The sequence below is a fragment of the Clinocottus analis genome, unplaced genomic scaffold, assembly GCF_023055335.1.
Source record: "Clinocottus analis isolate CAN_PGR_092001 unplaced genomic scaffold, fCliAna1.0.p SCAF_2, whole genome shotgun sequence".
NCBI classification, from domain to species: Eukaryota; Metazoa; Chordata; class Actinopteri; order Perciformes; family Cottidae; genus Clinocottus; species Clinocottus analis.
Genome location: NW_027175931.1, coordinates 11902768 through 11928192, shown reverse-complemented (window position 1 = coordinate 11928192; position 25425 = coordinate 11902768). Strand labels below are relative to the sequence as shown.

The 25425-nt window shown below is 40.8% G+C and overlaps 1 protein-coding gene across 6 annotated transcripts in view; it reads right to left on the bottom strand.

Moving 5' to 3' along the window:
- The window catches only part of dock10 (dedicator of cytokinesis 10), a 58864-nt gene that overhangs the window by 10859 nt on the left and 22580 nt on the right, over positions 1-25425 (bottom strand). For 5 of the 6 annotated variants that reach the window (XM_068585202.1, XM_068585204.1, XM_068585205.1 and 2 more), the window contains exons 2-38: positions 20947-21066; positions 19108-19197; positions 18118-18200; positions 16342-16414; positions 15955-16086; positions 15494-15628; positions 14644-14830; positions 13651-13739; positions 13111-13194; positions 12776-12934; positions 12370-12618; positions 12153-12275; positions 11527-11609; positions 11285-11407; positions 11114-11193; positions 10788-10975; positions 10588-10653; positions 10376-10468; positions 10078-10201; positions 9834-9955; positions 9570-9653; positions 7959-8051; positions 7610-7728; positions 7289-7358; positions 5980-6093; positions 5712-5783; positions 5459-5605; positions 5134-5217; positions 4965-5061; positions 4774-4806; positions 4355-4533; positions 3689-3805; positions 2864-2981; positions 2636-2748; positions 1266-1380; positions 940-1006; positions 504-551 (exon numbers count right to left, since the gene is read on the bottom strand). In XM_068585202.1, coding sequence (XP_068441303.1) covers positions 504-551; positions 940-1006; positions 1266-1380; positions 2636-2748; positions 2864-2981; positions 3689-3805; positions 4355-4533; positions 4774-4806; positions 4965-5061; positions 5134-5217; positions 5459-5605; positions 5712-5783; positions 5980-6093; positions 7289-7358; positions 7610-7728; positions 7959-8051; positions 9570-9653; positions 9834-9955; positions 10078-10201; positions 10376-10468; positions 10588-10653; positions 10788-10975; positions 11114-11193; positions 11285-11407; positions 11527-11609; positions 12153-12275; positions 12370-12618; positions 12776-12934; positions 13111-13194; positions 13651-13739; positions 14644-14830; positions 15494-15628; positions 15955-16086; positions 16342-16414; positions 18118-18200; positions 19108-19197; positions 20947-21066 — 4073 coding nt within the window. The remainder of the gene's footprint in view (positions 1-503; positions 552-939; positions 1007-1265; positions 1381-2635; positions 2749-2863; positions 2982-3688; positions 3806-4354; positions 4534-4773; positions 4807-4964; positions 5062-5133; positions 5218-5458; positions 5606-5711; positions 5784-5979; positions 6094-7288; positions 7359-7609; positions 7729-7958; positions 8052-9569; positions 9654-9833; positions 9956-10077; positions 10202-10375; positions 10469-10587; positions 10654-10787; positions 10976-11113; positions 11194-11284; positions 11408-11526; positions 11610-12152; positions 12276-12369; positions 12619-12775; positions 12935-13110; positions 13195-13650; positions 13740-14643; positions 14831-15493; positions 15629-15954; positions 16087-16341; positions 16415-18117; positions 18201-19107; positions 19198-20946; positions 21067-25425) is intronic. The other variant, XM_068585203.1, reaches the window with a different exon arrangement.

Sequence of the window (25425 nt, the reverse complement as noted above, 5' to 3'; positions counted from 1 at the left end):
ACACACACACACACACACACAGACACAGACACACGCACGCACGCAGGCATGCACACACAATCAACCCCCATCCTGCGCTTGCCAACTACTACAGTACAATATCCAGCAGTGCTTTTCTCTCAACAGCAAGATCCAGGAGTTCCCCCTCCCCCTCTCTTCCTTTTCCTCCCCCCTTTACCTCTTCCCCTCTTGAAGCACATCCCTGAGCGTGCACACGCATACAGAAGACATATTAGTATTTCTGCCTGACTGTGTCTGATTAATTTTTTGTGTGTGTTTGCATATGTGTCTGTATGTGCATCGCTGCATTTGCACATCTGTGCATACATCTGTGTGTGTGTGATTAAAGAATGTAGTGGGGTTGGCGATGTTACAACCATTAGCTGCAACGTGTATGTTGAGTTAATAAGCTGTTTCCATGTATGCACCATTATCATAACTGCATGTGAATGAGACCTGGTCCACCTCTTTGTTGGAGAAAGCAGTCAGGAGCACACACTCACCTGGCGATGTGGCGTTTCCCAAGAAATCTAAAGTGCTGAAGACAGAGCCTGAAGAAAGACAAAATGCAGCAATATCTTGGTTAAAGGGGTCGTTTTTATGTTTTTTGTGAGTTAAGAACACACGACAAATGAAGTGCATTTGATGAAACTAAGCTGCAACAGCCCAGTCTAGATGCTGACACAAACAGGAAACAGGTAGTTAATTAACTGCACAGTTCAGTGGAGAGGGAGTCCTCGTTGGAATTACAGTCTGTTTTTCTTCTCTCTCTCTTGCTGTGTCATTACTTTCATATGTTCCCTTCTGACTAGATTCTTTCCCTTTCTTCTCTTTTCATTCTTCTGTCCCCATCCCGGTCTGTCTCAATGTACTTTCACTCTGTGCTCAGTATCACTCATACGTGGTAATACTCTGCAATGAAAAGAGAAGGGCACTTACTCCAGGATGTTAAAGAAGTCTGATATCTCCTGGTGAATGGCCCGATGCCAGTAGGAGACCAGCACATCTGGAAACAGGAAGCAAAGACATCATATCACATAGCAAAGCATATGTCCAGAGGGCCAGCCAAATTCCAAAGAACATTTTTGTAAAGTCAATATTTCTCTACTGAATGGGTATTGGAGTGATTGAAACAGGCCTTTGGCCTCTGATGATCACATTTAGTATGATAGTAAATATAATAATATTTACAAACCCAATTTGACAAGGCTCTGGGCTGGACTGTGTATATCTTCTGTACATGTTTGTAAACTGTAGTTTCTTACCCTCGGATATAGTTTTCATGATGTGCAAAAAGCACATGAGGAGACTGCGGGTCTCCGCCTGGTCCAGCTTGTCACAGCGAGAGCCGTAGCCTATGAGGGACTGTGGCCGGGCAAACTGAGGGGAAACATCCAGACAGAAATACAGTCAGAGATATGCTGTTAGTGTTGAGCTACCATTGAGGACACTGAGGTCATGTTCTCAGTATTTTTCATCTTTAATACTTGAAGAAAGGATTCAGCAATTCCCTGACCAAATTTTATTCCAGGAAATGTGGAGAGGGTTTGGAAACATAATTTATACTGTCATGTTGGGGAACAAAATTTAAAGAAACATGAACTGGGAAAGTATGAATGAAACATGAGAAATGGAATTATGCTTTTGTATTTTGTATTATGAGATCCAGGGCCCTGGAAAATGGGGATGATGGCAGTGATGGCTGCAATAGTTTTTCTTTAGGGGATGACATTTAACAAAGGTCTTCGGCTTTACTTGAACATTGCAAAATAAGTTCCGGACCACCAGACCGCCACCCAACTTCAATATATATATTTAGCTGGTATTATAATGTGTGCAAAGTTTATATGTCCAATCTTAAAGGCTCAGAGTGTAAATCTAGTGGTGTGTTGCAGGTTGCAACCAACTTAAATACCCTCAGCTGATATCTCCCAAGCAAAGTGTGTTGGAAAACTTTGGTGGCCCACAGGTACGGAGAGTTATCTTTAGGATTGTAGTACAACTGGAAGCTACTCTTCAATACTATTTTCTACAGTCTAAATATTTGCTTTAAGAGAAATATATAGAATTTTAAAAACAAAATTAATTCAGAAAATGATTAAAATATATATTTAAAATTGATCTAAATATTGTTTCTAGAGCATCAACAGTTATGTTTACACTCATACAGTACAGCGGTAACCTATGGATTGAAATACTTCAGTAATTTAGGCATCGGGCCTGTTATATACCGGGTTTCAGAACGCATCACTAGCTTTAGATAACATAAAACATGAAGACTCTCGTCTGAGCTGGTGTCCGTTCTGCTGTAGAAACATGGCGGTGCACGATGGTGAACTCTGTGGAAGACGATCCGCTCCCTACGTAAATATAATTTACTTTTTCCAAGGTAACAAAAACACTACCAATCTTAGTTTCTGGTGAAGACATTATTATGAATATAATCCATTGCTGCCGATTAACCCCCCTAAATTAATCCCCCCTATACATTTAAAATACATGCAATAAATGTATTTGAATGATTTTTAGAGACAGGTCTGCTCGCTGCTCCTCTCTGAGAGTCAGAAGTAAAGACCATATGAGGACGTGTCATAAAACCGAAAGGGTTGTTTCCCTCTTTTCTTTCTTTTCTCACCTTCTCACATCCGTCCATCTTCTCACTGTTCCTGTCACTGTTGCTCGGGTTGGAGTCCACGCTGATCAGAGAACCCCGAGAGTCCGCCGTGGCAACTGCCAAGGATGAGAAGGCTGGTGGGAATGGACAGGGTGGGAGAAGGGGTGTCAGCATCAATGCCATTATTTACAGTTTTTATATAGACACTCAAAATAGACAGCTGCATACGAACACGTCACACACCGTTACCTGTGATCGAGTTCAGTACTTCTTTGGAAAAGGAAGCATCTACAGAGTTGCCATGACGAGTCACAGGAATCACGCCTCCCGCCACTCCGCCTCCAACACTGAGGTCGTCTCGAGAGCCCTGGTAGGAGAGAGGATTATTATTTTATAATCCAGGCTATTACTTCTATTCGTTATGAGAGCTATTAACAAGCTGCATTGATTGTCAAGAGTTCAGACAGAAACACCAGCATCTAATAAAGGAAAGAAACATAAGTCTTTTTTAAAAAAAAAATTAGAATCACCAATTATTACAATTTTTACTTATACATGTAAACATTTAAGTAAGTAAACATAATACAAGTAAACATTTAAAGTTGTATTATAATTGCCATTGCATTGCTGTACTTCCAGGATGATTAATTTACACTACTACAGTACTCATAAGCACAGTCTTCTGTTTCCAGTGTGCTGGATATCAAGTGGAAAAGGACAGACAAGGACAACATGTACATCCAGCAAAACTGTATAGTTCATAGTATTCCTGTAGTCACTGCAAACCCATAACATCTAATTGAGGAGAGCCTGTGCTGCAACGAATGAAACTAAAATATGTCCAGCTGAAGAAGTATTGAGTGAAGTAAGCTGTTGTCACATTGTGTTCAGATGAATCTACATTCATCAAATCATTCATTAAATCATTGTAATTCCGTACGTAACATGTTGTCAAAAGCAGCAAGTATGAGAGCCCAAACTATGAATATTAGACCATGTACCTTCAAACACTGCAGGAAAGTACAATACAGTCAATCAGTAAAGTACACAGGAGTCTTTCCTCTGGACTCTTACCTGGTCACTAGAAGTGAAATAGATGGGGAAGATGTCTCTGAGGAAGAAACGAGGCATGTTGTCCAGGATCAGGCCATACAGAGGCAGGTAGAGGGATGCAATTCTTGCCTGCTTCTCCTGGAATGGCAGACAATAAAAGCAGTATTGAATTTAAACTTTGTGCATATTTTTCATCTGGTGGAATCGTCTGGTAAAATACCCCATCCAATCAACATGCGGTTTGATTTTTAAAGCCAGTATTGATTGATACCTTTATTTTGTTTACAAAGTCCTCGTACACTGGCAATCAAAACCTTCAGTCTTTTGGTAGTCCATTGTAGAATTCCATGACATAATATTGAATATCTCCTGCCAATAAAATGCTGTGGCCTTTAAAGGAACACGATTTTCCTCTAACTTGGCACACATTTTGGTTTTGACTGTCTTTACTTCAACCCTGCAGTTGTGTTGTGGTGGCGGTATTTGGTTCTGTTTATCAGAGGCCAGATTACTGACTTGACCTGATCTGGATTCTTTCCAGCATTCATTGAGCAGCTGCTACGAACAATCACATGTCAGTGTGTATGTGTTGTGTGTGAGTCACAGAGGAAGAATTTCTACTGTGAGCTCATGACTCATTGTTCATGCCTGTCAGTTTCCTCCCATGTAAACATGTGTGCTGGCTACCTTGGTAGCATAGCGTGCATCCAGGGAGTGTTTGGCCATGAGCGTCTTCAGGGTGGCCAAGGCCAGGTGTCTCAGGTCCTGCTCGTCCTGGAGCGCCAGCCCCAGTTCCCGTAGCAACAGGCCAGTCAGGAAGTGCTTCCTGCAGAACTCTCCAGTCAGGTTGTACTCGGGCACCGACGCTGAGGAGAAACACCATCAAAGATGCACATTTTAAACGGAAATTAACTGAGCTGCACGTGATTTAAACACTCAAGCCAATATTTGCTTTTCATCAGGGAGTTGATTAATCCGTTTCTAAAAAAAAAAAATCTGGTTACAGTGAGCAGGTAATGCGGCAAGCCAATTTCTCCATGAATTTCATTATCATCATCCTGCTGTAGCACACGCAACATTACAAAGGAACACGTGAACATATTTACCATGAGTACTTTGTGGCTCTGGGGATGTATGGTCTGACATGGACACATAGTTAGAGGAAGTGACAGGAAGAGAGAGAGAGAGAGAGACAGAGTGTTAATAGACAAATGAGAGTGAGAGCTACTTGATGAATGAAAGTTACCACATTAAGACCGGCGTCACTAAACTACAGCGTACGACTCAAAGCTCTCACCTGTGATGCGAGCGGAGGGTAGCGGCAGGCTGAGAGGAATGTAGTGCTCGTGGTTACACACCTCTCTCAAAAACTCAAATTTCCGCTCACACAAGACCTGTCCGACAAGAAAAATATATGAACGTATGTCTCGTTGCCCTGTATTTAATTCCACTGAAGTTGTGTTTACCTTGCTGTCCGTAGAGGTGATCATGTTGATGTAGTTGCTAATCAGCTTGAATGTGAAGCCTCGGTCCATGAGGGTAAAGCAACGCTACGAAGAGATAGACAGACATCAGCTGGTAAGACAGAGACAGACCATTGAACATAGAGATGGTTGAATCAATAGGTCACAACTGTAAATGGAAACGGTCTTCATTTGTAGTCTGTTCAGACAGTTTGTATTGAGCATTATAAAGTATGCATAGTTTTTTCACCTGTACTCACACATTACAGGGTCCTTTTTCATGCACCACAATAATTTAAATCTATGAGACAACACATTTTGCTCCCACCTTGACAAAAGCTGCCACAGCTAAGTTGGCACAGCGTGTCTCTTCTGCCAGGTCTTTGTTTTTCCAGAAGATGTGTTCGGACACCGTCTCCACCAAGGTCTCCACGCGGCTCAGGTAGGATGAAGGGAAACGCTGGGGCCTCGGAAGCTGCAGGAACGCAGAGTCAGCATTCACAATCAGAATATGCAAATGAAAAGGAACTATACTGAACCAATAAATAACGATGAGGGAAAAGTAGAGTCTGCCACCTTACCTTCACCTTGTCAGAATCAAGCAAATGTTGGGCCATGGATTTCACAATCAGCTCAAAGAAGAACCAGGAGAACTGAAACCAGGAGAAGTCAAAGCAAGGTCAGTCTTGCTCCAGCATGAAAACAGGGGAGGCACACATCATTTTATTTGAGAGTTTTGCACTGATTTACTTTCCCTAGACAAATAAACAACAGTTTCCAGAATTAAAAATAAAGCTTTCCATTTACAAATGAATAAACTGAAGAGTAGGTTTGAGCAAAGAGACAAACCTTTAGGACATTCTTGACTGCTGCCTGCTCATTACTCTTCAGGTCAAAGGTCATTCCCTTAGCCAGCTCCTCGTGAACTGTCCTGAAGCCATGGGCCTCTGACCTGAACACATACTACACACCAGGAGAAGGAAAATAAGTCAAAGGTGCATTCTAACAATTCTTTTTATAATCTATTTATCTTTTTTTCTTTATCGTGAAGCAAAAGCAGAGCTGTCAGGGAATGAAGGAAGAGAAAGATCGGGAACTACATGCAACAAAGACCTACATATAGAGATACAAAATGGATAAAAGCAGCAAAATAATTATTTCTTCTAAACAAATAATTGATCATCAAAATACTTGCTGATTAATTTTCTATTTTCTCATCGACTTATCTAATAGATGTATTGTTTCAGCTCTAATATGTACTAATACACACATTCATAAATACTGTAGATGCATGAGGACACAGACACTTGCAGCATACAGAAACTTGAAAAACGACAAAGAAAATATTTTTCCATTCGGCTAAGTATAAGAAAAACATATCTAAAGTTTGAATCATACAATATTCCTGCACATTATTCAATTCATGCAACAGTGAATTGAACCCCCTTTTTTTCCTCTCCCTCTCATTGAACACACACACACACACACACACACACACACACACACACACACGCACACACGCACGCACACACACACACGCACACAGCCGTGTAAATTGGGAACCACTACTACTGAACATCATGCCAATCTGTTACTATGGCAACCCCGGCTCCATTAGCCGTGCTCGTCCTCTCCGCTCACCCTCCCACCATTCGTTTTTTTGCCACTGTCTCTTCAAGCACAGCAGTTTTCCCTCACTGTGGCCAACACGAAACAGGTCTGGTGGGTTTCTCCAGCTCTCTTCTCTAATTATCTTCCTGATTTGTCCCCTTAAACAAACACGCCTTGTGTTCCTGATTGAGCGGGCTGAACATCCTCGTGCGCTGCCTACTCAGTCGCCCTTTCTTCATCGTCTTCATCTCTCCCTACTACTCTGTTTGTGTTTGCACAGTTTTCTGGGCATGCGGCTCTAACCACACTCCTGCTGGTCCAAACACACACACACACACACACACACACACACACACACACACACACACACACACACACACACACACACACACAAAGCCTCTGAAATGAAATAGTCTGTGCAGAGATTCCCGTCCACAACAGCCTTCATAATTATCATTTGATCAACACACACAAACACACTCCATTCCAGGGATTGCTTCGAGCACACCACACACACCATGGTAGTATTGTTGGTATGTTAGTATACCTTGATATAGGAGTGCAGGTAGTGATCCAGGTTTTCTTCATGGCACTTTGCAACAATGTGGACCAGCACTCTGCAGGCACAGGACAACACAGCGGTGTATTTATTACAGCCTCTATCATCAATCAATGACCAACACTGACACATTTTCTCCTGGTTGTTTCTTTTCAATAGCAGATCTTTGTTGTGAAAGAATAAAAACAGCGTATGGCGTTGGAAACAATAATTTTAAACGTATCCCTCACTGTGTGCTTTAACAGATTTACTGAGCCCCCGCCCTGATGTCAGTCCAGCCATTATGGATGTTGTAGTACCACGGCCTACCTGGTGGTGGCAGTAGTGACCTCATCGTTGTCATTTTGAGTCAGAACCTTGAACAGCTGATTGAAGAGCACTGGCAGAAATCGGATGATCACTGGGATCCTTTCCATACTGAGAAGACCCTGGAGGGCGGTGGGAAAAAGAGCAGAGGAGAAGAATTGTGGAAATAAATAAACATAAACCAGAAAAGGGGCAGAAAAAAATGATTATGTCTGGCAATACAGTACAACAGATGTGCACTGATTAGACATAACGCGATTAGACATTAGCCGTGTTCAGTAGTCAAAGCTTTGGTATAAGTCTCGGTCACAAAAAAATACAAATTGAGGGGATATCGGGCCTTTTCTCTGACCTTCAAGGAGTTGAGGAAGTTGGAGGTAGGAGGTTGCGAGAGGTCCGGCTCTCTCTTCTGGCACTGCTGGAAGAATCGGTTCAGGTGGGGGTCCTGGCACAGAGAGAAGAAGCCGGGGAGTTAGCACTCGGCATCTGCACTAATACTTAGTGGACTGGTTACTTTTGAAGTCACAGTTCATCCTAAAATGTAAACTTCACCATCTCACTGTGTCAGTCATTTTATATTCCATTCTCTCAGCTTTGTTACAAACAGTTGAAGTATTTTTAATCATTTCAAAAAGAACCGCAAAGTTCATTGTGATGTTTTTGGTTTGACTATTTACTATGGAGGCCAATGCAATACATAGTGTAGTGAAAGTTTTATTGCAGCTGCAAGTCTTTACAGTAGTACCAAGAAGAGATGTATCTACTAAATATCCATTGATATTTTAGAAAATCATCTTAAGATGTGTTTCTCTTTAGCTTTTTTAAATATTATTAACATGACTTCACATTCTATCTTACTTTTAAAAATGTCCGGTTTCAAATGTATTTATTCTAATTTGAACTTGTTTTGGCCAATTTATGATAAATTTATGAGAATAAATAACAGGGCTAATCTTCAAGGACTGTTGTTTTTTTCAGACGCTATAGACCGTGAGCGCAGCTAATCCAGTCAGTACGGATATAGCTTCACTCAATTGAGCCAATCGAATCGGTTGTCTACCGTGCGTAGACAATTCGCGTGAGAGAACATCAGAGGGACGTAAGAGAGATGGCGGCATGGAGAGATGACTCTGCCCACACATCCTGTATGAGACTGTTTTCCCTGGTCCAATCAAAATAGCACAGCACACGTTGGCCATGTTAATGTGGAGAATGCTGACACACATGTCAGTCAGCGTATGACCGTTATTAACACCAAGTACAGTTCCAGGCTCACCAATGAGCAACATGTGCATGATGACTCCAACTCCATTCAAGACAAGATTCAAACCATTGGTAGAGAAGTACCACACTCATTTCTTTGGAATAAGGTAAAATGAGCTAATCGAAGCTCAGTTGGCACTCTTTTTTGCACTCTAAAAGAAACATTAATTATTTATTTTATTCAAAAGGATCTGTTTTGTTTTATTTTAAAACTAAGTCTAATAATGGTAAATATATCTATTTGTTTTCCAAATTAAATGTGCCTGTAAGTTAAAAGTATCCTTCTTCAAAAGTTCATAATAATTCATATTAATCATATAAAATTAAATGCAAATGTACATTGCTGGTTTTATTTGATAGATGCAGACTAAAGGATGCAATTGAGACATTATGAGGTTTGGATTTTGCTTGGAGGAAACATTAGTGACTGAACCCCCTGGATACTGATATGACACCTCTTGTTTGGGTTAAGTGTTCATGCATGTCTCCATTCTCACTCACTTTGACAAGAATGTTGAGACTGAAACCAGCAATCCATTGATTTTCTATACCACTTATCCTGCTTAGGTTCATGCAGAATTGTAACCTATCTGAGCGTTGACCGATCACACCTCGGACCCATTGGCAGTTCATCTCAGGATTAGTAAACCCTCATAAAGAGAACGAGCAGAGCCTGCAGAAAGCCAGGTGATGGTGTTACCTGAGTGTATACTGTGGAGACGACATTGGTGGACACTTTAAAGATAGCTTTTCCACCATCAACCCATTTCAAGTCTGCTCCATTCTGTGAAATGAAGAAAGTGAGGATTGTAACAACCCATGTTCATTCTCTTTAAACACTCAATTTATCCACTACCTTTCTTTTTACAGAAATTAATGTTTACATTATTCATCACAATTTCTAATATTCATACACCCATATCTATCTCCCTTCTTTTCCCATTCCTTCCTCTCTCTCTCTCACCTTTGTGTTGCTCGCTTCCTTGATGGCCAGGTATCCAGGTGGCAGATTACAGGAGATAGGGACGCTGAACTCCTGGGATGACAGACGACCTTCTTTGAGTAGAGGCAGCCAAGAATAGCCCACTGAAAAGGCACACACGGACACAAAACACAGAGTACTGAATGGCGGACAAGACCAACCACAAAATGACCCACTGCATAATAAGGTTGACTATTTTACAACTTCAGATATGCCGCCAACTCACCTGGTGTCTCCAGGGCTTCTTTCCTCTTCGCATTCGTCTTAGCATTGATGTCACAGGTGACGTGGTAGAAGGAGAAAAGAAGGTGGTGCTTTTCATGAAGTTGAGTAGGAAGCTCAATCTTCACCTGGGGGACACAACGGCATGTAACAGGTTAGATGATGGGCTGCGAGCAATGCTGCAGATTGGTGCGTTTTCTCGAAACACATGTTTCTGTTTTAAAGACGGCTGACGCCAAGCAGTCAATCCAATTCCAGGTTCTACTGTCATCAATGGGATGATTGATCCTGCACATATTTACCTCATCATAGAAGTCAGGGTTCTGGGAGTGATGCAGGACTGTGGAGCAGGCCGCTGTGGTGAGGACCGGACCTCCCGGCTTGCCGTAGATGCACTAGAAAAATGGCAGAAACAGAAAAAAGTCATGCTCTGAGAGTTTTTCATGGTAGAGAAAATGGAGTCGTATAAAAGCCAGTAAATGTCCTATCAGCATGTTTTTAGATAGCTTTCTACCTTTAAAGGTTTGGCAACTTCTTCATCTGAGCTGCGGAACTCCACATAGACTGAAAGGTTACGAGCCTGGGAACAAAAGGACCATTATGACGTTAATTATTGCCCACAAACAAAATAATTGTGAAAAATGAAAGTATATGAAGTATGTAAAGAACAAGAGGCACATTGCAAGTGATTTTAAAAGCTACTATGCTATATACCTTGGCGAAGCTCTTCTGGCTGTCATATTTAAGGTGTTTAGGATAGACGTAGATGTGGTTTCTGTAGACGCGGTGCGGCTGAGTGAACTTGGTGGTGTCCTGGACAAACTCCTCCACCTCTACAGTAGGCTGGTGTTTGCTCAGCTCCTCAAAGGGCTTCACCGGTACACAGGAGGATGTCACACAGTCTGAACGCACAGAAAAGACACAGTTACAAACACCTGGCAGAGTAGAGAAGTAGAAGGGAAGGAGGGGCCAGAAAGACAGCAGTATGGGAACATGAATGAACAGACAGAGGGGAGGTAGTGCCTAAAAAGCGGACATACTAGGATGCTCCAATGGAACGTGGTCGACCGCGATTTCCAGTGCCCCAGGTATAGTCTGCAGTTTGCTGGTCTTCTCTGCCCTGCACAAACAAAGGTTAGAGTTAAATGTCTTCAGAACTGCTTCCTTGTTGCAGCGTTGAAGGAGCCAAAGTAACGTACAGTACGCCTTACCTCCTGTACTCAGTTACAAGCTTAATCAAGTCATCTGTGGAAATCTTGTTGCTCTCCTGTTTGAAGAGAGGCGAGAATCGAGACTCTCTGTCCAGTGCCCCGTGGTTGTCCTTAAACACTGACCTATAATAGATAGACAGAGACGTAAAAATTTCTTTTAACCATTAGATACTGTGGAGATAAACATGTTAAATACAGTTTTAAATGTTGAGACAACTGAGCCTCCAACCAGTGGCACTGACCTGACAGACCAGGCAAATGGCATACGGTACTTCCCCAGCTTATTACAGAACTGTTTGTTGGACTTTAATATCTTCTGAACAGTCTGTATGAGACATAAGCAGAGAAAGGGGAAGTTAGCAAGACATCACATCGGATATTTTTAAATACGATGGGCTGGGATCAGCCCTAAATTCTGGTTGACCTAGACAGAGTGGCAGACTATACCAGAGGTTGTTGAATACAGGCAGCAGGTTGAATGTCTGGTGATTCACTTAGCCATTTACACAAGGACCACATGGAGCACAGCCAGCGGGAAGCCAGAAAATGTCTTGGATAGGATGTCGGAAAAACCTCATTTCTAAACTAACCGACCGGACATTCAGTGATGAAGATAAACTCTTGCCTTACAGGAAGTCCATTTTGTAAATGTCAAAAAGTCCATTTTGTTAAACTCTTGGAGTTCATTAAGCCATTTCTCGTAAAATAAATGCCCAAACAGCATGTTTCATGAGCCCTTTTTCCCAGCTTGCATCAAGAGATAATACAATGGTTCAGTTCCATGTTGTTATATCCATGTAATTTGTGTCAATGATGTCAAACATTGACACAAAAGGGCAAAGACCAACACATTAAAAAAATGACTGACCTTGCTGGAGTCTGTATTCTTGATATAAGGTTCTGCACCACAAGTAATATTTCCCATCAGCACCTTTTCCACTCTTGCCACCATCACGATGTCTGTGTGGGGGTTGGTGACTGAGAAGATGGCCTATGAAGAGCATTGGGAAGGAATATTAGACTGATTTGCAAGCTAAATGTTTTTTACAACTATAAAACATCCTGTAGCAGGAACATCTTTTTACCTGATTTGGAAAGGAGAGCCAGTGCTCCAGGTCCAAACCGAGGCAACAGTCTCCTGGTTTCTTCTCTGTAGGAGAGCAGAGGCCATTTTCCTGAACTTCAACCCCCGTCACAGGAACACTTGTGCCATTACAGCAGCTTCCAAGCATCTGACGCACAGTCTCATGGTTGAGATCTACGTGGAAGTCTGCGGACACTTTTCGCCCTTCTCGTACATCCAGCAGAGCCAGAGACACGAAGAAAGGTTCAATCTAGTGGGGCAGATTTAGCTCTATTAATCTCAGTCGTACCTTCACCCGGCAAAATACGCCCTCTGAAATGCTTTACCATAATCAATTGAGACATATGAATGCAAAAGTCAGTTTTGAAGCATTGAAAGTGTAAAAAGCGCATATTTCTAATGCTCACATTCGTGACTGGTCCAGTTTCACTCTCGTTGATGCAGCCCTGTAACATGAGACTGAGTGATCGGCAAGTTATCATAAACCTTCTGCCCAGCTTTTCCTCAAACGGACGCACTGCTGCATTCTCAACTGATGAATGTTCGGTCCGCGGGCTCCTCAGAACCTGTGAGGGGTTAAATAAAGTTCCATTGAAACTTTCATTCATAAGATCTGATCAAAAGCAGATTCAAGTTCGAAAATACAACAACGCATAGTGTCAAAAGGATGAATTATGTTGGGTTAAAACTATACACTGTATCAAATAGAAACACTTAAAAACAATGAAGACACTGTACATACTGGAGTATCAGGGTCCAGCGAGAACAGATTCAACCTCTCTTCTCTCCTGGCACAGCGAATTCCTTCATCCGTCTCAGAGATATACTTTTACAGAAGAGATGGTGATAAAGACAGAGAGACTGCAGTTAAAGCGCAACTGAATGCAACTAATAATTTTTCAAGTAAAAAGAGTAAAAACAGAAAGAGTTTTCTTGGAAACAAAGGTTGTGTTTTTGTTCTGTGTTTCTCATTGAATTGCATTGTGTTAAAATACTATGAGAAATGTCTTCCTCATGAAAAATATTCCCAAAGCCAACTTTTTGAATATCTTCATCAACATTGTTTTCTTCTCTTTTACAATCACCAACTGCTGATCCACAGAAAATACCAGTAATTTATATTGCTTATGTGCATAGATCCATAGCACCACTGATGGTCAAAGGGCCCCTTTAAATAGACAGTTGGGCATTGCAAGCATGTACAGTTATAAGTTATCAGGCAGCAACAGCAGCAGAGGTACATTAGTGTTTGAAAGAGCAGAGTTGACAGCTGATAGCCAACCTTTGCTAGCTCTGGATTGATGCCGTTCTCTGTCGTTGTATCTTCATTCTCCTGCAAACAGCAGTCACTCAACGACAGGTCAAACACATCTGGAGGGAGAACAAACACAATCAGGACATCTGTTCATGAGTGATGACTGCCAATACTGCCTCGATGGGAAAGTTTATCTAAGGAGTGCATTTTCCCAAAAGGTCAGAGGCCATATAATATTTTCTAAAAGAGGCAGCACATTAAATACACACTAACCAGAGTCAGCGGACATACATCCAGCTCAGTATAAAATATGACTCCATTTGTGGTATTTACGGGCAATAAGGCAGGCAGGCTTCTGTAGAAATATATCCTTCGTGTGCCGAGAGCAATTCTTCCCAAAGGCCATGCTGAACAAAATGGCTCATTAATGGTAGGTCACCACACGCTTACAGCCTGATTTAGAGGCATGCTAACAGACCACAGAGCCATGACGGCTGACGCTATTACATCATCACGCCCCTTTTCACTGGGCCAAGTCTCAAAGGTCTGTTTTTTGTGTGTTATGTTACAGGCTGTGGTTCTATGCCCAGCTCTCGCAGAGTCTTTTAATGATGATTTTTAATTATGATTTATTAAGCAAAGGTGGAGTCACTGGTTGGTGTCAGGCTTCATTTCCTGATAGTATGTTATGGATTGAGCCCTAACCTAGCTAAAATTCCCAATTAATTGCATGGCAAGATGGAGGATATTATTTGGTTGGAGCAAGTCACAGAGCGAACAGAAGGTTACATTTTCGCTGACACCAAGTATAAAATGGTTCTCTCTTTAGGGCAACATGATTTATACATGTGATGGAATTATGCTAAAATTTCCTCTTCTTAAATACCCCCTTCGCTACTAAATTACAATTTGTGCTTCCATCGACTTTACTCTTTCCAACTATTTTTCATTTCTCTCTCCCTCTCCACATCATCGGTAGGCTTTGTGTATTCCTAAATACAAAAGCAGAAGGGGTCTCACCCTGCCGATGGTCGGTGAGGTCCAGACTCTTGCGGTCAGGAGCCGGACCATCGTGAGGACTGATCTGTAAGATGCGAGTCAGCGTGCTAATCCACTCCTCCATGTCCTGCTCGGTCTCCGCCGCCAGTACGAAGTACGTAACCTCGTTCATCTTCAGCTCAAAGGCATGTTTCCTCAGACGGTTGTTCTGTCGAGGGATGAATGGAAGGATGGATAGGATAATGTGGTTAACCGACAAAACCAAAGCTTGGTTCCGTCTTTGGAAAATTTGACTTTCTTCCACATGCGGTTTTTGAAGATACCGTAGGCTGACTTATATGCTTAGCCTTGATTAGCTTAGTTTATGGATAATGAAACTACCTCTACAAATCGAAAAAAATATCACATCTTAAATCATGTAAATACAATTATGGTTTGGGACATCTGCCATCCAACAGTTCCACTGCAGCCTTTATAGATGGATGTATTTGACAATAAAGTTATTTTATGAGAATAAAGGTAAATACAAGGCTACCGACTCTAAAACTAAATAACTCAAACTAAATAAATCAAAAAGCAAATTCAATCAAAAACAATCCCTTATAAAAGATAATACTTGCACAGTAAAGTTAAATGTCACTTATTCTTTCTTTTAATATGTTTTAAATTCAGGGATTATGTGATGAAGGTCTTCGGGAACCCAGTCGATACAGTACTTGATGCAATGGGATTGTTTTAATCCTTTTTTCTTTGCTGCTTTTTGCACACAGCACATTCTTGTTTTAATTACTTTAAATATCCAAGTGTATAAATCTATAATATAATTGATATTGTTTTGCGCTCTTGCTAATATAAATGCTTTAAAACCCACCTGTACCACACCAGTGCACGAGTCAAGGAAAATGCACCCTTTTGGTTCCTTTGAGATCTTTTCGTCTTTGTAGAAGTTCATGATATAGGAGTTATCCGTCAACTGGGTAAGCTGAAAATATCTCCTCTTGAATGACTGCACAGATTGAAAAAAAGGTTTAAATAGTGCATTCATAACAAAGCCATTGGCAAATACTTGTATTATTAAAAAATGTCCCTAAGACATAAAGGGGTTGTTCTTCAGAGATTTTGAACTACAAACAGCAAAGTAGATGTTGCTACATTTCACCCTGAGAAAAACCTTCTGTGTTTATATACATCATCAACAAGAGTTACATAAAGGTCAAACTAAATTTATCACCAGGTAGAACGAAGTAAAACAGCTCAGCGAAAAACCGGCGTGATCTGAGGTCAAAAGGAAAGACAAGGCATGGACACGGAGAGCATCAGACATTTCCTCACCCGAACAGTGATGCTATTGTTGACAGTGCTGTTGAAGTTCCCTTTGTAGAGCCAGCCAGACCGAAACACACCGATCCCTCCACCACCACCACCTCCCCCACCTCCTTTGGAAGAAGACAGGGAGGTTGTATCCTGTAAACACAAATACAGTCACAGTTATAGATGATCAAGAGAGAAAGAGGAGACTTTCTAAGACTCATTCTATGTGTGGATGGCAATTTGTCAATCAAATTATGTTCACAAACAATGTAACAATGTAGAGCTAACTGCTCTTGCAAAGTATATTTTAACAGCTTCAAGGCAGGGGTAAATTAATTTGAACAGGATGTCTCCGGAAGGTAATGCATTCTCTCTAAAAGCATTTGTCAGACGATGGTCATTACTGACCTCATCCTTGTCAATGTCCTCATGGTCAATCTCAAAAGAATGGGATGGCAGCTTCTCTGCTTTGTACAGTTTCCTATAAAGGAATGGGGGGAAAAAAATGTGAAACTATGATAATTAAATGTATTGATGGAAAGAGAAAAGGATTCAGGAATCAAATTTGTCCACTCTATTGGAGTGGTGCAAATGAGTGTGGGGAGCTGACTCTGCTCCAACATTCTCTGTCAGCAGTCGACAATAGGTAGTCCTAACTCGATCCTGCTTCACTGATTTCACGGGCTAACCTGTCTTTGTGTGCGAGCCATGGGATAAAATGCCTTTGTGTGTGTGCTGTGAGCTTAGACAGCGAGGCTGCGGCCTCTGGAGGGTAACGCTGGAGCCACCCTCCGCTAAAAGTCACTGTCGTTAAATCTGTCTGATAAAAATCTCTTCAGGCGACTATGTTTAGAAGATTCCTGGTGATTGTGGGCTGGCCGCTGACAGAGGAATGCTAATGTTGGCCTCCGCAGATGAGAAACACTACAATCAATCACAGTGGTGACAATAGCACGTATACAGTAGCTGTAGATCTCCATTGTACTCAGGTTTTCCTGCTGTATTTCACTTCAACATGAATGTTTGATTCATGTTTAAGTCTACAGTTTATGGTTTGTTATCCTTATGAACAAACAATGTTTGTGCCAGTATGCTAATTATACAGCTGCAAAGCAACAGCTGAAGTAGGTGTGATGGTGCTCTCACTTGTGCTTAGGCTGCATCTTACTTTATAGTTCAGCCTGGATGTCAGGTCAGAGATTATGTGAACCAACTGAAAGAGTACAGTGCCAACCCAGGGGACACGAGAGGGACATTCCTGTGGTTGAGCGCAGTAACTGCAGAGCTCTGCGTCATTCTCACCGAGACTGATAAAACTCCAGTTGACTGAGTGACAGTTAAATGAATGGCTTACTGACTGTTTAGGTGTCAGACTGGATGGCTGACATTTAAAAGACGGATTGAGGGAGCACTGTGAGTTAACATGTGTTCGGGTGGAAAGTCCTCAGTCTTTCACTCTGACTTTTCTCACTCAACACCTGCCACCACCATGTTCTTGTTAATGTCCTCCTACCTCAGTGCAACACCTTGTGGTTATCCTTGATGTTAGGGGCTACTTCCGGGTCTGGTTGTTCATAAATCAAGTCAGAAAGACTAACAAGTCTGAATTTACTTCTTTTTTTTAAACATCCATATCATCATGAACTCAAAAATAATAAAGTATACACATTCAATACCTTACAAAGGAAAACACAACTAATACCACAATAAGAAAGTTAAGGTGAGAGAAATGTTTCAGCCAAGAGTCACATGAGAAGATTGATAGCACTCTCAATGTTGGAGGCTGAACATTGACTTACAAAATAATAAATGAATGTAATCGCCACAAAAATCTAAGTGTAATATGCACAAGGTAGAGTTTACGGATTGTTTTGTTCCGTACAATGTTTTTTACCAAGTGTAGTGACTTCCTGGTATCTCCAAACTGAATCAGAAAGGCACTGTGCCAAGTCAGATAATTGTCTCGCAAATATAACCCAGGCAAGCTGTTCCCCCTTGCTTCCTGTCTTCATGCTAAGATAAGCTAACCATCTCCTGGATGTAGTTTTATATAGAGCGCACATATATGTGAATGATATCATTCTTCTCATCTCACTCTCCTCAATAAAATGGTAACCTACAGCTTTAAATCCCATAAAGCAGACACAGTTAAGAGGCTTATTGAGTATTGGCCAAGTGTATTACCTGGGCAGCAGGCGGTAGTCTCCAGCATAGTCGTCATACTTGAACTGGACCACATTTAGGTCAGAGTTGTAATACTTACAGGCCTAAAGGAGAGGAAGGAGATTAAGTTGAACATGATTAAATATTAACTTCATAAAATGATGGGCTCTCTGGGAGACCTACGGCTGAAATGTCTGCAGACAATGAAGAAAGCTACACCACAGTGAAAGAACAGTAGACACCAGCTCTCCTGAGGCCTGATTACTGACATGCAGGCTGGGATTCATCATGAGAGGATCTAAATTATAAGGAACTGAATTGAAACTGTGTCCCCAACGAATGCACAAATAAAGATATCTTCATAGATTTATTGTCTGTCTCACGTGTTAAAAGTCCTCTCATAGGTTTCTCTCACTGTAAGGTATCTCAGTCTGTCTGTCGCACACGTCACAAAGGCAGTTTCACATCCCCTCGCGTGTCTGCTTATGGAACGCTGTGTCGCAGTTTCCTTTGATCTTTTTTGTTTAAAACGATCTCTATCTTTTGTTTACAATGTCTTTTGTTTACGTATTATCTGCTACGTTATCAACCTCACACACATAAAAAGTTAGAAACACACACTCTTCTCCATTGGGCTGTGACAGGACAGTCTGGTGAGTTTCCGTCTACTCAGGGCTCATTTTAATTCGACCATTCATAATCTCAAGGGCTTAGTGGATATGTCCCAACGCGCGCACACACACATATACACACACACACACACACACACACACACACACACACACACACACACACACACACACACACACACAGACACAGACACACACTCTCTCTCTCTTAGAGGCCTGGTGAAATTGCTCCACCGGTATCAGGATCCTATAGTAGGAACAACCTAAACTGAAAACCCTAACCACCACTAACGAAAAGCTTTTTAATCGCAAACCACGACAGCTTCAGATATGTCCGGTACACATGAGGACACATGTGGGCAAACGCCCACTTGCTCCTCACCTGTCTGACCAGCAGACATTCAGCTTGCAGTTCTGCCCCCTCAGGAACAGTCGACTTGAGAGTCCGTCTCTCCTGAGGCACAGTGGATACCTGGTGGGATAAAAGGGAAGGGACAGTTCACGTGATGAAAGATGTGTCATGGCGAGGTAAGTCACCTTTTTTTCTAAGATATATTGGCTCTGTGGCACTCTGAGATTACAATGAAAGTGTTTACGAATAAAATGCATTATTACGTATTACTAAAGAAAATACTAAAGTGTCATTTCAATTGATCACACGACGAGATGTTAAAAAGTTTCATCCACAAAACTCTCGAGGTTTATCACTCTGTTCAAGGTCACAGGTGAAACAAAATCGTGGCCACCAAAAATATTTCTCTTCCTACACATACAATTAAACCATTGTTATAAATCCAAAGACATTTCACAGATTAAAGACACAACCTGGATAAATAAGTGGAGAAACATACAATTTCAATGATTTGATGTGAACCAAATAGATGCCATGGCCTTCACAAACAGAACTGTCAAATACATTGAACAAATATCACAAACCTGCCGCAAGTAGATTTACAATCTGTACAGCATGCATCACCCTCTGTCCTTTAACCCCCGCTTCGGTTCAGATAAGGAGAAACCCACCCAAAAAAGGAACAAAAACCCTAGGTAGTTCAACTGAGGATTAATCCCTCTTGCAGACAAATGGGCTGCTGGAGAGAGCCCTGGGAGCAACTTTCTTATCAGGAGTCCTTGTCATACTTTATTGCTTAAACCTCATAATTTGAGAGGACATGCAAACACAAAATATGTCTTATATTACAAGAAATAGTTTCTGACAAGCTTTATTGCGGTGGAGATAGATAATCTAAGTCAAATCCCTTTACGTGTATTTTTCTCAGACACTGATTAGATCGTTAACTAATAACCTAAACTATGAATCATGCAGATTGTATTGTATAAAGCATTTGTTATGATCTATCAACAGAAAAAAAAACATTTAATCTTTAAGGCGCTCATTCATATTCAAGTGATTTTGCAGAATAGGAATGAAAACAAATCCAAAGTAAAAATCTCTTCGTGTGCACAGAGACAGACTTTGATTTCTACAACCAAATCAGCCGGAGCACTGAGCTCACGAACCAACTGGCAAAGAAGCAGATCCAGTAAATGCCTTTTTTTTTTTTAGCATTTTAGCATTTTAGCAATGCTCAGCCAAGCCACTTTCAGTTACAATTATGGAAATTGACTGTAGGTTGCCTCCACATGCACTGACACAGAGACAAAGAAAATCAAAGGAGATTGTGTCGTAGCCAGACAGAGCTGGGAACAGACAGAGTCAAGCTTAAAAGCTACAACTCTGCAACTCCACATGCCAATGTTGCCAAGCAGCCAATTAGGTCATCTCAATGTGCAATGCATCTGTGTCTGCAGAAACGCATTAGCGCTGCAATGAAAGTACTAATGACGAAGAGCTAATGGGAGCAGGGGAGAATAGATTGTTTACTGTATTGAAAAGACCGCAGTGCATGATTAGTGTGAATAAGTGCGTGATGCTGACGTCACGTGTTGCATTTTATAAGCCAACGTAATACAAACCACGACTTGTACTACATTCCCGTTTACTGTAGTAAATGTAGTGTTCTACATTTACTGTCTGCTGTAGTGCCGTCACAAGTTCTCACAACAGAACAGAAAACCATTACATCTTTTGCGAGTACACTGCTCTCTGCCAACGATGCAATGTGTTGCATTTCATAGATATGAAAATCTACGCCAGTCAACCAGAATTGTAATAACCACCAGGTTCCCAACGTACACACAAACACAAACACACACTCACCGTGAAATCATGGTCGGGGAATAGGAGCAATTCTCTAAGAGGGTCTTCCTTCAACTCATCCCCCAGTTCAGAGATGACAGTCTCATAGTCGAGAGGATCAATCAGCTTGGGCTTCTCCTGCTGTAAATGGAAACACAGAGACATTTGATCAGTCTTCACTTGTTGTTGAGCATCAAACCTCAATGGAGACACTGGTGTACTGATATATTGATTTATATTCATTTCAAACCATGACTAATTATTGTGCTTTTGTACTTTGTTTATTCTACGTAACGTCTTGTCATTAATCTGGAGCCTGAGTCTGTAATAAAGTTTTGATTGATTGAATATAATACATTAAGATCTAATATATGGCACAATGCAATATGATACGTCCAGCATTAACAAAGATCTATTACTGTAAGTACTGAATGCTTGGACAAATTTATTTATTGATGAGTAATATTTTCTAACTTTAGACAGTATTCAATTCATGGGGGAAAAAAAGAAAGTAATTTGAGTATCATCTTAACTCCAATATTGGACATTTTTAAATTATACACAACCCTTTTAAAAGTAAAAATTTCTATCTCATATTTCATATATATGACCAGATGTGGTACAATCAGAATAAAATAAACACTTTGTGTTCATATCGTTGCAGCATGCATACATATTGTATTAAAAGCAGTATCCATGACAGCGATTATTAAAAAAAAAAATTCTGTGTTTTTCCATTACATCAACAGGACCAAAATAATTGTAGAGGAAGTAGTAGTTCAGCTGAAGTGAAGCTGTGATGCACCACACCTACAAATACACATTATGTAGACTTGTTTTAAAATAATTGAGATTAAAAAGATAAGTTTCAGATATTTACATGAAGTTGTCATGTTAGCAGACTTTTCAGTAAATATTAACTTCAATATGCAACTAGACCAACATATATTGACATTTTATGACCTCAAACATGAAAACACCACATACAAGAGTCACGCAACTCAACAGTTCTTCTCTATGCAGATGCCTGTTCTCACAACCCCTTTTTACACGCTCAGTATATAAACTGCGAAACTAGAACTTCAGACAAAACAATCCATAATACACCAACTTTCTCTTTTGAAGGCTTATGCAACAGGTCAATGATTCGTTTACATACAAGAAACCACAACATTTAAAACGTGTTTTACAGAGAGAAGACGCTGGTAAATTACTTCTGTCATTCGGAGAAAAGCAACTGAGGCAAAGAGAGCACTGGAGCAGGCTGTGGTGAGGAAGCAATGCTCTCTGGTTTGGTTCACACGCAGACAGTGCACTCAGAACAGGCCTCTTGGTGCACCACCAACTGAGAGCACGAAGGAAAGAGGCGAGAACGTAACTCAACCCAAGGGGATCTGTGTTTTAGGAAAGTCATACTGTTAATATTGAGCCTGCTGAATTACACTGTCGGATTTTGAAGTCACAGTTCATAGAGTTATTTTTAAGCCTAGTCTAGTCTTTTTTTTTTAATACTTTCCGACGGCTTATATTGATAAATAATTAACGAATGCATTTAAAAAACAGTCAACAATTGAATGATTCATGTAAATAATCATTAGTTGTTAGCCACATTGCTTCTCTGCGCAGTAATGATTAGCAAGTAAATGACATGATAAGTGACAGAGAAGAGCAGGCAGGTGAGGAGATACCCATGTGACGTCAGTGTTAACGTTTCAAGGGAAAGTCTTAGGCTTCAGCATCAGGTGACATCTGACAGACCCAGTAATGTACCATTAGTTCTGCTGGGTGATCAATTAATTTGCATATTCTCTTTAATCTGGCTTTTCCTGAGCCTGGCTCAAATAAAGCACACAAATATCTTGAAACACATTACATTACAGTATAATGGCCACTGACTGTGCTATAAATCCCAATTGGCACTATGATTGACAGCATATACACACATGTGTAAGTTCCTGATAGTAAACTGTAGCTATGTGATAGTCAATAAGAGACATACAAATACATACAATACTCAGCCGGGTGAAATCCGATCGCACTCGTTTGCTCTTTATTTTCCTCCTGAAGGTGATTTTACTCCTGAAGCTCATTGTGAGCAGAATGAAGTTTAAGTGTGTATAATGTTACACAAAAAAGCACCAGAACTTCTCCACTATCGGGAGAAAAAAAAAAAGTCAAAGCTAAATTAAAAGTGAACTTAACAAAACACACATCGCAAACATGTGCTCCACCAGAAGCAGAACTAACGCTCAGAGAGTTTGTGTCAGTGCACGTGGATGTAGAGGAAGTTGATGTTTGACGTCCAATGCACGCTTCAGCACACACACACATGCAACCACAGACTCAGAAAATCCCCTGCAAACAAAAAAATCTAACCAACCAGACGTTTCTACACATCATACTATTAATGTCGATTGTTTTCTGACAATTCAGCAAGGCTATCGCAATTTAAGTTTACAAAAACATATTTTTGTAACACAAGTGTACAAACAGACAAGCCCTTCACTAGTCACACTCAAAGTCAAACTCTGAGCAACTTATCTGCCTTTGTCCAAACCAATGAACTACCATGCAGACCATCAACTTCCTGTTCTAAAGCTTATCTGTTCTAATCCTGTCCATGAAACTGTCTGCAGGCCAATGAATGTATAACAACACGTATACAAAAGTATCCACTGATGTGCGTTCTCATTTAAATAAACGCACAAAACACAATATAAATAAAGATATGACATTTTTATCTATATTCACCTGTACACACACACAGACACTCACTTCCTCAGATTAACCTCCGCAGCAGAACGGAGACCTATACAAGAGGAAGCAACTCCTGATGAGACAACAAACCAATATACTTGCTGTTAACACATTGCATAAGGCACCGCCATTCGGCACTCAACACAGTTGCTGGAATGACGCATGGATGTTTTAATGCTGTGAGTAAGCACCACAAATGGAATCACATTCATCTCAAATGTACTGGGGGAGAGGCAGCGATCTCAAAACCTGAACAAGCAAACCCAGAACTGTCTGCATGGCCATACCACAAGAGTTAAATAAGAATATACCTTTTTATTTGGATGCACCGAGCCGTTAAAACCTTTCGAGAACCAACGTTTTTTAGGCCCCTGTTCGAAAATTGCATACCCAAACTAAAAAGGTTGTATCTCTGCAACCACTAAGGCTATTTTAATATTTGTGGTGTTCTAATAAAAAGCTACCGACACATGTGATAGTTTGCTCAGATGTCTAAATATCAGTCTTTATGTTACTGGTTAAGAGTAAATGAAGATGACACACACAGGTTGCAGGTCTGTCTAGAAAAAAATGCACTTTTGTGATAACTATTTCTTTTAAATGATGCAGCTGTAAGATCTAAACTCTAATGGCAATTATCGCACAATATTTGAAGATTTTTTCTTCAGGTTGACTTTGATAAAGTTTAGCGAAACAAAGTCAGGGAGGTTTTAGTACAGAGACAATACAGGCAAGGTCTCCACAATTTGCATTGGGGCACATTTGTGACATGTACCAAACCATATATTTCACTTGTAGATTACTTGGTGTTCAATACATCCAAATACAGCAGTTTTGGGCTTGTTTTTTTTATTAAACAAGCTATGATATACAGTTTTATACAACAGTCGCTCAGCCTGTATGTATGCTATAATAGATGTGTGAATGTAGAACTGAACATTGGGAATGAAAATAATCTTTTTAACATACAAATTTGAGGGTTCACATTGCTTTAGTTTATAGTGTGTGGTGGTTACGTCGGTTACTGGCAGTTGGTAATGTTTAAATGATGTGATGAGACAGACGATTTTAAAGGCTAAAGGTCCCAAATCCGTTTCAAATTAAATGGAAATTCTATGTGAAAAGCAAACGTTTGGTTTGTCTGTTTTGCTTTGAGCTACACTTTTAATTCATCAGCGATAAAACTATACGTCCCATGACTGCCACTCTGATGTTCATAAGAGTGGAACAATAACCTGCAAGTCTACCAGGACAAGACATTCATAAGTAAATCATTCATCTTAATCTGCTGTATGTTTTTCTAATTTAATAAATGTTAACTCTTTGATGTTTTGCATCTGACACAGTGAATCACAATTATGCTCTTAGCACTGCACTCCTTCAAAGCCAGTTAATGTCTGATCTGCAAGCTCCCTCCTCTTCTTCTTTCACCCTTTTCCTCCCTCCATCCGTCCTCTGTTCTGCAGCTGTCTCCATCCCTTCCTCTCATCCCTCCATCGCTTCCTCTCTTCATCAAACATCCTCAGCAACACACGCCTTTATTTTTTCTTCCTTTGATTCTCTCTCTGTCTCTTCCCTGATCTCTTGTTCTCACCCGATTTAACATCCCTTTTTACATCACTCTTTCCGTCCCCCACTCCTTTGTTTTTCTCCATCCCTCTTAGCAGGGGTGAGATGGAGTGGGTGTTGATGTTGGTACCCTACAGCTGTGTGGAGGGCACAAATAGAGAGCATGACTGGTGG